The following is a 13194-nucleotide window of genomic DNA, read 5'->3' as shown; positions in this document are numbered from 1 at the left end:
AAACAAGAGACTTGAGAAAAAGAATTAGGGAGCATGTAAGAGATATCGAAGGATGATGATAAAAACTTGAAAACAATCCCCAAACATTTCAAGCTGTACTTATAAAAGTAATCCCAATCTGTTGCATTTCAAAGGCATTGACATGGTTCACTTAGGATCAAGATGAGGCGATAGAGGGGAAAAAGCTGGGAAACATTGCCCCTAGAGGGTTAATTGAAAATTTGGGATTTAGTGCCTTCTGTTAGGGTGGTATTATTATAAGGGGATACATTTATTTATTTTTTTCATTTTTTTTTTTATTTCACACTTCAGCACTATTTGTTGTGATTTTTTGTATTTTTTTTAAATAAATTTTGCACACAGCAATACACTGACTCGTGAGGATATGTTATTGCACTGGCACTTTTCATTACTAGTCAGTAAAATACTGATTGCACTGATAATCCACTTTATTCTTTATCTTGAACGCTGGACTCAGGGGAAGGGGGCGGAAGCAGCAGTTACGTGGCAGGCAGGGATTGGCCATGCGCCGTGAATTTGGCGCTAAGTATTCAACTATCACATGTACTCGTCCCTGGTATTTGATTGGCTCGTGCCACTTTAAAATCATATCCTGTTCCCTTACTTATCTCTCCTCCCAAATAAGCTTTACCACGAAACGCGTGTAGAGGGGAATTCCGCCATCCTACACGTGCACCTTGGGTATGTCATGATCTGTAATAGGTTTGGTCTATCACATGGGTATTTTAATATAATATATTGAGGTGATTGTGATGCAGTAACCGGCTAAGTCATTGTTAACCAGCTATGTTATGGTACTGACAGATTTTTAGCCACACGAACATACATATCATCCACTTATATATAATATAGCGTTTCACACCCATAATAGGTTTTTTAGCCTTCTGTACATATTTCCATTGTGTTAGTAAATTGCTATTGTAGGTGATTTGTATATGGTGTTACTCAGTAGTTTCCCTACAGTTACTATGTGTTTATATGTATTTTACTATATTTAATAAAAAATTTAATTTTAAAGGACTTTAGTAGTACTCGTAGTTTTTTGTAGATTGTACACTACTTTGTCTGTCCAAAAGCTGGCATTGTCGTAAAGCAGCCTGATCCCATTGTAGTCAATGGGGAACCAACGGTTTGCAGAATTATCAAACTACTCTGGCAGGCTATTCATCTGCTGGAACAGCCTGCTGGATTTCACAACGCAGAAGTGAACATGTTATCAGTACTACTAATACTATATGTAGGTGCCAAGTGCACGATTTAAGTACGTTAACGTGATAGTACTAAATATAACTGTAAAAAGCATGGCAAAATATTAATGATGGTTATAATCACTGTTACAAACCCCTGCGCTCCAGCACTGCCATTCTGATCCTCCGGCCAGGCTTTGTTTTCATGACTGCATCAATTACATGGCTGTATACTGCACTAGACCGCTGCAGCCATTCACTGGCCTAATCGTTGAGACCGCATGATGTCATTGCAGCAGCGGCAAGGTGGGTCAGAGTGATGCTGGAAGGAAGGGGATTTGGAACAAGAAGTATAACTTTTTTTAAAAATCAAGATAGTTTTTATTGAAAGAGTAAAACACAGTGTACGACATATACACATACTTTATAATTCAACATACAATGGCATGTATAATAAAATTTGTGCCCTTTTTTAAATATAAATACAATGTTGTTGTGTCAGCTTATTATTTACAAGGAGTACACATTAATCACAATGTATCCAGGGCGTACACATATCATAATAAAAACCTGATCATTAAACCAAGCTTCCCCCCCCCCCCCAACACCCCAACACCCTCAAGCATTTCAAACCTGTGAGACGACCGAGCCCTACAAAAGCAGTATCTCTTCGGTGTTGCAGCACTGTCCATTGCGAAACACTAGTGCGCAGCAATGATGCCCAGCGTTCCCACTATACCAAGCCAACCTACCGCAGTCTCAGTCCCACAGTCCCAGAAATTTGGTCTCTTATGCATTCCGCAGCGAGGGTCCCTGACAAGACCCGGAGCACTTAACCATCCCTGCCAAATAGATAGAAACTTATTGGGACACTTCCTTTTCAAGTATATTCCCCTTTCATATCTTAGGCTGGTGTTCATTCTATTAAGGTATTCCCGAGAGGTGGGCGGGTCATGATTGGTCCAGTGTTTAGCTATTACTATTCGGGCCTGGAACAGCATTCTTTGCATACATATAGATAAGTTTGTATCCCCCTCATCAACTTCTCGCAGTCCCAGAAGACAAAACTTAGGGTCTCCACGAACATCCACTTGGGTAACTTCTCTGATAATCCTGGCAATATCCGACCAGTATGTACCTAACTTAGAACAATCCCAGAACATATGTACCAGAGAGGCGTTCTCAGCCCTGCAGCGAGGGCAACAGGAGTTAGGGCGAAGACCAATTTTATAGAGGAAGGCAGGGGTCCTATAGACCCTATGTAATAGATACAGCTGAGACAGGCGCTGCGCTTCATTAAGAGTCAGGCTGGGTATTAAGGCTAAGGTATCATTCTATTGCTCTTGAGAGATGGCACCCAAATCTTTCCCATTTGTCTTTAACCGGAAGGGATCCACCAGGAGTAGCCCCCCCATGCAGGTGGCGATATAGTAATGAAATCACCCCTTTTGTGCTCCCGGAGCTCAGTAATTGTTGCATTAAGAGGGGGGTAGATGAAACTAATCCACTTCCTGGAAATTGTGCCTGATACGCATGTCTCAGCTGTAAATACTAGTAAAACGCTGTGTTTGGGAGATTAAATTCTTCCTTCAGACAGGCAAAGGTCTTCAAGATGCCTCTGTCCTGTATGTGCTGCAGGCAGCGAACGCCCCTCTTTTCCCATGGGGAGAAACCCTCCAATTGGAACATTTTGAGCAGGTGTGGATTTCGCCACAAGGGGGTACACCCATGAAATCCTGTGAGACCAAGTACAGCCTTAAATTTCGACCAGACTTTGTGAATTAGAGATAGCGTGGGAGTATCTCTAACTCCCTGTATCTTTCCAATTTCCACCATATGAAAGGGGACATCATGTCCCGATAAGAAAGATATATTATCCTTGCCGACGGTCCGGCGCCCATAACCTGTCCCCAGCCTTTCAAGTGCTGCAACTGTGCAGCTATAAAATAGTGCCATGGGCTCGGAACAGCTAGTCCTCCCTCATCCTTGCCTTTCTGGAGAGTTTCTAATCTGATCCTAGGCATCTTTTATTTTTCCAAATAAGGGAGCGAAAGAGACCCTGAATTTTGTAAAACACTCTCTGGGTAATCCAAACAGGGGAGTTGTGGAGAACATACAACAATTGAGGCATCAGGATCATTTTAATCAAATTGCAGCGTCCCACTACAGAAATAGGAAGTTTAGACCAGGTCAACACCTTTTCCGCAAATTTACCGATCAGGGGGTCCATATAGACCTTAACGTAATCTGTAACCCTTGGCGTGATCGTCGCCCCTAGATATTTAAAGCTGTCCACTATCTGCAGAGGGATCTGCGACCTATCCAACTGAGGGGGGAGAGGATCAAGTGGCAGAATTACTGATTTGCTCCAATTAATACGCAGACCCGACCACTTGCCGAATGCCATAACCTGACTCATCACCGGTTGGAGGGAACGCTCTAAGTCTCCTACATAAAGGAGCATGTCATCGGCGTATAATGATAACCGCTCCTCATGGGAGCCCAGCGGAATCCCTGACCATGCCGACGACACGCGCAATGCACATGCCAATGGCTCAATAGCCATCGCGAACAAGAGCGGGGATAATGGGCACCCCTGTCTAGTTCCACGATGCAGAGAAAACTGTACCGAGCGCCCCATTAATCCGTAATCTGGCCACCGGTGATCGGTAAAGGAGTTGTACCCAGGACGTAAATCCCGGCCCAAACCCCCATAGCTCTCATAGTTTCCCAGAGATAATCCCACTCGACGCTGTCAAATGCCTTAGCAGCGTTGAGGGACACCACTGCCCCCCCCCCCCCCCCCCCCCCCCCCCGCACCAGCCGGCTTTTGAAGATTAAGAAAGTCTTCTCAAATTAATAGATGTACTTTTATCCGGCATAAATCCGGTCTGGTCCCTCTAGAATTATAGTGGTAATAACTTTATTTAAACGATTGGCTAACACTTTTGCAAGTATTTTAACATCTACCGGAAGGAGAGATATAGGGCGATAAGATTCAGGCAATGTTAAGTCCTTACCCGGCTTAGGGAGGACCACTATAACAGCCTCCCTCATGGATGACAGCAGGAGGCCGGACTGCAGGGCATCATTAAATGTTACTAACAGGTGCGGAAGGAGATCTTCATGGTATCTTTTCTAAAATTCGCCCGGCAATCAGTCTAGACACCCTAAGTTCCTCCAACTGTATGGGTTCGTCCAATTGCGAGAGGGATTCCAACGATAATTTACGTAATGGTAAATTGGCAAGGTATGTCCTAATTTCCCCGGGACCCACTGAGTTTTGACGTGTATAATTCCTTATAAAAGCTCTGAAAAGTAGAAAGAATTTCAGGATCTTCTGATGAGAACCCCCACTCGCAGTTCTAATGACCGATATCCTAGACGACCCAGACTGCGCGCGGACCACCCTAGCCAGTAAGCTCCCGGCACTTTCCCCCGCTTCAAAATATTTCTGCTGTAAAAAGAACCTTTTATTATCTGCAATTTGAACCAAATGATCCCGTAATCTTTTCTGCGCCTCTGTCCAGCTCAACTCCCACTGTAGAGACGGATCTTGTATGTACGCCATCTCAAAGCTCCTGATCTCGGTCTGCAAGGTTTCCGTAAGCCCCCTAGTAGCAGCTTTTTTCCGTCTAATATTTTGTATATAAAGACCGCGAACATAGGCCTTCATAGTGTCCCAGACTACACCGGACGACTCCGAACCGTCATTGGCAAGGAAGAACTCCTCAATTTTCTCTGCCAGGGAATTTGCACCATCCAGCAAATCGATCCAAAAAGTATTAAGTTTCCGAATGGGCGGGCCCCTATATGTGTTAGATGTGTCGAAAGTCAGCTCCATTCTAATAGCAGAATGGTCCGACAGACTACGTGAGAGATATTCTATCAATGATATATAGGGTGTTATTTCCAACGAACAGACCATTAGATCGATCCTGGAAAGAGCCGTGTGTCGCAGAGAAACAGGAGTATTTGCGATTTATCCGGGTATTGGATTCTCCACAGGTCATGGATATCCAACTCCCGCAGCAACTTCGCCAGCGAAGTAACATAGTAACATAGTACATAAGGCCGAAAAAAGACATTTGTCCATCCAGTTCGGCCTGTCATCCTACAAGTTGATCCAGAGGAAGGCAAAAAAACCCTGTGAGGTAGAAGCCAATTTTCCTCACTTTAGGGGAATAAAAATTCCTTTCCCGACTCCAATCAGGCAATCAGAATAACTCCCTGGATCAACGACCCCTCTCTAGTAGCTATAGCCTGTAATATTATTACACTCCAGAAATACATCCAGGCCCCTCTTGAATTCCTTTATTGTACCCACCATCACCACCTCCTCAGGCAGAGAGTTCCATAGTCTCACTGCTCTTACCGTAAAGAACCCTTTTCTATGTTTGTGTACAAACCTTCTTTCCTCCAAACGCAGAGGATGTCCCCTCGTCACAGTCACAGTCCTGGGGATAAATAGATGATGGGATAGATCTCTGTACTGCCCCCTGATATATTTATACATAGTAATTAGATCTCCCCTCAGTCGTCTTTTTTCTAACGTGAATAACCCTAATTTTGATAATCTTTCAGGGTACTGTAGTTGCCCCATTCCAGTTATTACTTTAGTTGCCCTCCTCTGGACCCTCTCCAGCTCTGCTATGTCTGCCTTGTTTACAGGAGCCCAGAACTGTACACAGTACTCCATGTGTGGTCTGACCAGTGATTTGTAAAGTAGTAGGAATATGTTCTCATCACGGGCATCTATGCCCCTTTTGATGCAACCCATTATCTTATTGGCCTTGGCAGCAGCTGCCTGACACTGTTTTTTGCAGCTTAGTTTGCTGTTTATTAAAATTCCTAGATCCTTTTCCATGTCAGTGTTACCGAGTGTTTTACCATTTAGTATGTATGGGTGACTTGCATTATTCCTTCCCATGTGCATAACTTTACATTTGTCAGTGTTAAACCTCATCTGCCACTTATCTGCCCAAGCCTCCAATCTATCCAGATCCCTCTGTAGTAGTATACTGTCCTCTTCAGTGTTAATTACTTTACACAGTTTAGTGTCATCTGCGAAAATTGATATTTTACTATGCAAGCCTTCTACAAGATCATTAATAAATATATTGAAGAGAATAGGCCCTAATACTGACCCCTGAGGTACTCCACTAGTGACAGTGACCCAATCTGAGTATGTACCGTTAATAACCACCCTCTGTTTTCTATCATTGAGCCAGTTACTTACCCACTTACAGACGTTTTCTCCGAGTCCGAGCATTCTCATTTTATATACTAACCTTTTATGAGGTACAGTGTCAAATGCTTTGGAGAAGTCCAGATACACGACATCCATTGATTCGCCGCTGTCAAGTCTAGTACTTACCTCCTCATAGAAACTGATTAAATTAGTTTGACATGACCGTTCCCTCACGAAGCCATGCTGATATGGCGTTATTTGCTTATTTCCGTTAAGATGCTCTAACATAGCATCTCTCAGAAAACCTTCAAACAGTTTACCCACAACAGATGTTAAACTTACCGGCCTATAGTTTCCAGGCTCTGTTTTTGGACCCTTTTTGAATATTGGCACCACATTTGCCATGCGCCAATCCTGTGGGACATTCCCTGTCAGTACAGAGTCCGCAAATATCAGAAATAAGGGTCTGGCTATGACATTACTTAATTCCCTTAGGATACGGGGGTGTATGCCATCCGGTCCTGGCGATTTGTCTATTTTGATATTTTTAAGTCGCTGTTTTACTTCTTCCTGGGTCAGACAGGACACTTTTAATGGCGAATTTATTTCAGCATTCAGCATTTCATCTGACAGTTTATTTTCCTCAGTGAATACATTGGAGAAAAAAATATTTAACAGCTTTGCTTTCTCCTCGTCGCTCTCTGCGACACCCCCCTCATTACTCCTTAAAGGGCCGACACCTTCAGATTTATACTTTTTAACATTTATATAATTGAAGAACATTTTAGGGTTAGTTTTACTCTCTTTGGCAATTAATCTCTCGGTCTCTAGTTTGGCCGCTTTTATTTGTTTTTTACATGTTCTGTTTTTTTCCTTATAGTTTTTCAGTGCTTCCGTGCTACCCTCCTGTTTTAGTGTTTTATATGCTTTCTTTTTGTCATTTATTGCTTTCTTTACAGTTCTGTTTATCCACATTGGTTTCTTTTTGTTCCTTAACCTTTTATTCCCATACGGTATGTACCTCTCACAATGAGATTTTAGGATGTTTTTAAAGATATCCCATTTTTTGGCTGTATTTTTATTTTTGAGGACTTTGTCCCAGTTAGTTAGGCCTATGGCCTCTCTTAGTTGGCTAAATTTAGCTTTTTTGAAGTTTGGTATTTTTGTTCCTCCCTGTAGAAACGCTCTTTTGAATGATAATTGGAAGGTTATTACTTTATGGTCACTATTTCCCAGGTGTCCCCCAACCTGCACGTCTGTTGTTCTGTCAGGTCTATTGGTTAGTACTAAGTCCAGTATGGCCGTCCCTCTAGTCGGGTCCTGAACCAGTTGGGAGAGATAATTGTCTTTGGTTATTGCCAAGAATCTGTTTCCTTTATGAGATATACAAGTTTCAGTTTCCCAGTCTATATCTGGGTAGTTGAAGTCCCCCATAATAACCACCTCATTATGATTTGCCGCCTTGTCTATCTCGTTTAGTAGTAGATTTTCTGTGGACTCTGGTATATTAGGTGGTTTATAGTAGACTCCTATTAGTAATTTATTGTTGTTTTTAGCTCCATGTATCTCTACCCATAGTGACTCCACATGTTCATGTCCCTCACTTATATCTTCACGGAGTGTGGGCTTTAGACAAGACTTTACATAAAGGCAGACCCCTCCACCTCTCCGGTTTTGACGATCCTTTCTGAACAGACTGTAACCTTGTACATTAACTAACTGCCCAGTCATAGCTATCATCCAGCCATGTCTCAGTTATTCCCACTATGTCATAGTCCTCCTCACACATCACTAATTCCAGTTCACCAGTTTTATTAGTCAGGCTTCTGGCATTAGTATACATACATATGAGAGGTCTCCCGCATCTCCCCCAGAACAGGGCCCCTATTAAATTTATTAAGGGATGGATCCAAGTATTTGTTAAAATCACCCCCTATGAGCACTGGGACTGGGGGACATTTGGCCATAATGGACATGACCTGTTTAATCACTGTACATGAGTACGGAGGCGGCACATATAACGCGACTAGGAAGAGAGGCTTCCTATATATAGAACAGTGCAAACGGACAAATCTACCTTCCGGGTCGATGATAGAAGTATAGCATTCAAAAGGAACATTCCCATGTATGAGGATACTAACACCCCTAGCGTGAGAGGAGTAAGTGGAATGATACGAGTGTGAAAGCCAAGGTTTATGCAATAATCTCTGAGAATCTTTAGTCAAATGAGTTTCCATTAAACATAGTATAGCTGGCTGAAATTTTTGTACAGCCGTAAATATGGCTTGCCTCTTTGAGGCCTCTTTCACACCCCTAACATTCCACGTTAAAATCTGTACTTTATTCGCCATAGTGTCTTCTGCGGAATATGGTTATACGAGACAAGCGCTACTAAATATCGTATCGCACCAGTGATAATAGCATACAAAGGCAATCGAGTCGTCTCACAATAACATTTCCCCAATAAAACACAACAATAAAAACTCCCCACAATATATACTCTCGGGGAAACATAAGAAAAGAAAAAGATGATAAAATCCCCAAAAAACGGGAAATGGAGGCAAATAGAGTTCCTGAAGTCAGCAACCTTGACCTAAGCACCGCCATTAACTAGACCGTGGTAAAATAGGAAAAAAAAGGATCGCGAGTCCCGGTCCCGGCATATCATAAGTTTCTAACAAACCGGACAATGTAGAAGCAATGTCCAATAGAACAAAACAGGGTATTCAACATATATTAGTGGACCCAACCTGTTATGAATGAGCGGCCATCTAGAAGATAGAGAACCGTTGGTGCACCAACCGTAAGCAGTCGTAAACCGGCATCACCAACAAAGTACAGCACGAAAGTCATACTCGTCGTTCAGTTGTCCCGAACCGTGATCTCCCCGTGCAGTAGAGCATAAGCAGAATAAAGGACATCTTTGGTCACTCACGGTCCCCATCCACGGAGCTGCGTAAGTCCTGCTGATCCACCCAGCTGGCGGCGTCCTCCGATGTGTCAGTGTGTTTTTCCTCCCAAGACAACACGTAGCTTCGCTGCGTATAACATGGAGTATTGTACGTTCTTTGACCGCAAAGGTCTCTTAATATCCAGAAATCTCGCTCTCCTCCGCTGGACCGCCGCAGAGAAATCTGGGAAAATTGATACTTTGCTGCCATCAATGGAAAGATCTGGAAGATCCCTGGCCCTGCGCAGAATCATGTCTCTGTTCCGGAAATGCAGGATACGAAGCAGCACAGGTCTTGGAGGAGCCCCTGGTGGCGGAGAACGAAAAGGCACCCTGTGTGCCCTTTCTATGGCGAAGGATGAAGACAAGGAGTTTGCTCCAAATTTATCTCTGAGCCAGGTTTCAAAAAACACTGGAGCATCAGGGCCCTCGGCTTTCTCTGGCACACCCACTAGCCTCAGGTTATTGCGCTGTGACCGATTTTCTAGGTCCTCCGTCTTATCAATAAGCAGCGTAATGTTTGTGTATAACTTTAGCCATGTCCCTTTTCACAGGGGAAAGTTGATCTTCCAGGGTACTGACACGGTTCTCCACCTCTTTGACCATGTCATTGACTTTTTTAAGATCTTGCCGGATAAATGTCACACTTTCTTGGAGGGATCCCATAGAGGCATGCAGGGAAGCCAGGGTGGAACTACAGTGCTGCACTGCCATAAAAATGTCTTTAGGTGTGGGTTCACACTGATCATCTGTGGCAGGCTTTGCTGCGTGTAGAAGGCCAGCAGACCTGCCAGGCTGCAACTCCTACAGGCCTTCATCTCTCAAACCCGCCTCCACCATGCTTGTGGCGCCCCCCATCCTCCCTATTTTCGGCCTCTGCCGGCATATTATGTGTCCCTTTAATCACGGTCTCATCCCCACTTGCAGGGCTGTCACCTGATCGGGGGGTCCGGGCGAATTTCTCCAGGCGGGACGCGGCATCCGCCGCTTTGCCCGCGGCGCCATGTTTAGCCGCCGACAGGCACGAACCCTCATTGGTCTCCTTCTCCCTCCGGCTGGCTCTCGTCATGCTGGAAGTCATTCGGGCAGGGAGGCAGACTACTTCCTCACCCGTACTGCGGCCTCCGGTCGCAGGATGTTGTAGGATGGTGTCGGTGCCGGGCGGGAGCTCGAAGATGTGCGGCCGCTCACATCGCCGACCAGGCCACGCCCCCAGAAGTATAACTTTTTAATTATTTTAATATTTTGCCATGCCTTTTACAATTCTGTTTTAGCTTTTACCCTTTTAATGGTGCATTTTGACTTGACATCTTTTAAAGGGGTTGTCTCACTTCAGTAAAGAGCATTTGTCATGTCCAGAAAGTTAATACAAGCCACTTACTAATGTATTGTGATTATCCATATTGCCTCCTTTGCTGGCTGGATTAGTTTTTCCATCTCATTATACATTGCTCGTTTTCATGGTTACAACCACCCTGCAATTCAGCAGCAGTGGCTGTGCTTGCACGCTATAGGAAAAAGTGCCAACCTCTCTGGTGGCTGGGACTGTGGGACCGCGCATAGGCTAGCCCTTTTTCCTATAGTGTGTAATCACAACCACCACTGCCGGATTGCAGGGTGGTCGTAACGATGAAAACGAGCAATGTATAATGTGAGGGAAAAATGAATCCAGCCAGCAAAGGAGGCAATATGGATAATACATTAGTAAGTGCCTTGTATTAACTTTCTCTACATGATAACTGCCATTTGCTGAAGTGAGACAATCCCTTTAATGTAGCTTTAACTGATATCCACGTATCGTTGTAAAGTTGCATTGACTTGATATTTTATTTATTTTAGTTTTTTTATTTTATTTTTTTATAGTGTAGGCTGAAAATGTAGAAATACCTTGAGTGTTATTTCCTTGTGTTTTACTTAATTCAGGCAATGGCAATCATAAATGGCTTCCTATATGTATTTGGAGGAACAACTGGGTATATTTACAGCACAGACCTACATCGACTAGACCTCTCTACCAGAGAATGGGTGCAGCTTAAGCCAAACAACCCTCCCTGTGACTTACCGGAGGAAAGGTAGGTCCTCTTTATCTTGAAAATGATTTAAAACGCGCTTGTACACAATTAAGAGTACACTGTAAGGGTCCATTCACACGTCCGTAGTGTATTGCAGATCTGCAATACACCCGGCCGACACCTCCATAGAAATGCCTATTCTTGTCCGCAATTGCATGTTCTATTTTTTTTTCCGGAGCTGCGGACCAGAAGATCGGGGGATAATGTGCTCTCCGCATCCATTCCGTCCCCATAGAGAATGAATAGGTCCGCACCCGTCCACAAAATTGCAGAACGGATGCGGACCCATTTGCGGACGTGTGAAAGGAGCCTAATAGCCTGTGATCTAAGCTGGTGTGTGACAATGACCCAATTCCTAAATGAACGGCGTACTCTACATTTGTGAGATGTGTTACTAATAGCTGGAGAGATGTTCCTGAATCGGGGAAAAACTGTTCAAGTTCTTAAATGTCGTCTTTATCTCCAACGTGTGTGGTTCTTCAGAAACGTCACGCCGTAATACAAAGGGGCAAAATGTACTGATACTTATTCCCAAGTTGATAGCACTTGATATCTTGCAGAAAAGGAGTGCTTTTTCTGTGGCAACTTGATTTCCCTTTAAGATGATAATGAACAGGACAGATTTTCATTGGGACTGACTTCTGTATCTTAGGTGTTTTTTTTGGTTGTTTTTTTATTCCTGTATCTAACAATTGCTCTATTAGTTCTTCTGTACGTACTGCAAAGAAAGGTAAACTGTCTATGTATCTGGCAATGCCATAATTAAAGGGGTACAACCCCTTTTAATCTCCTTCACTCTGTTAATCCAGATGTCTCGCATAGCAATTGGAACTAGAAAATATATAAAGAAATATTGTGTCCCAGAAGATCAGCCATTCCCTGTCTTCTGATCGACGTTCTGTGTGGCTGTAAGACAACTGGCTCCAGCATGAGCTTCCTCTACCTTGTCTGCAGTAAGACACAGGGTGGAATTTATTAAGACAGGTGCAAGGTGTGCCAAAACGATTAAATGGCGCATGCCTCTTAATTTTGCTGCATCTCAGGAAGTTTGTGCACCAGAACTACACCAGGTGTTGTGTTGTATGTCTGTTGTAATGTATGCCTGTTTTCTGGTGCAGTTTCTTGGGCCAAGTAGGTCCTTTTTTTTAAAGAAAAGTGCTGGGTGTGGCAAACATTTTTGGCGAAAATGTGACGTGCCAAAATTTTGTGACTATTGTACAGATGTTGTTACCATTATTAATGCAACAAGAACACTTTACAGTAAAGTGACCATCCTGAAAACAGCTGGTTTCAAAATAATGCGGGCTCCATCTGTACAGCAGAAAACTGGCATAGATGGTTTAATTAAATGGATTATCCGCTTTTAGAAAAACATGGCTGCTGTATTCCAAAAACAGCACTCCAGCTGTCGATGGGTGGTGTCATTGCTCCAATGGAGTGAAGGGGCTGAGCTGTAATACCACAGACAACCTGTGGACAGGTGTGGGGCTGTTTTTGGAAGAAAGCAGTTATCTTTTTCTAGTCCTGGAGAACCTGTTAAATTGTTAAATCTAATACCTGCCCCCTCAGCCTTTCATTAGCCAAAAATGGAACGGATCAAGAGGAAATTAACCCCCTTTTTAGGCCCTGTCAAATGGTGGATTTTGACTCTGTCAAACCCCTTCACAGTTTCTGCTGTAGTTATTCGCTTTGAATAGCACAGACCAATGCACGGCTTGGCTCTATTGAATGGCGCTAAACCGTGAGTGGACACCTGCCGCGGCATCCGTCCGG

The 13194-nt window shown here is 43.6% G+C and overlaps 1 protein-coding gene across 2 annotated transcripts in view; it reads left to right on the top strand.

Annotated features, from left to right (window-relative positions):
* The window catches only part of KLHDC10 (kelch domain containing 10), a 58504-nt gene that overhangs the window by 29367 nt on the left and 15943 nt on the right, over nt 1-13194 (top strand). For both annotated transcript variants that reach the window (XM_040413437.1, XM_040413435.1), the window contains one exon: nt 11273-11421. In XM_040413437.1, coding sequence (XP_040269371.1) covers nt 11273-11421 — 149 coding nt within the window. The remainder of the gene's footprint in view (nt 1-11272; nt 11422-13194) is intronic.

Source organism: Bufo bufo, chromosome 1 (assembly GCF_905171765.1).
Source record: "Bufo bufo chromosome 1, aBufBuf1.1, whole genome shotgun sequence".
Taxonomy (NCBI): Eukaryota; Metazoa; Chordata; class Amphibia; order Anura; family Bufonidae; genus Bufo; species Bufo bufo.
The sequence above is the reverse complement of the archived record's forward strand: the minus strand, read 5'-3'. Positions and strand labels throughout refer to the sequence as shown.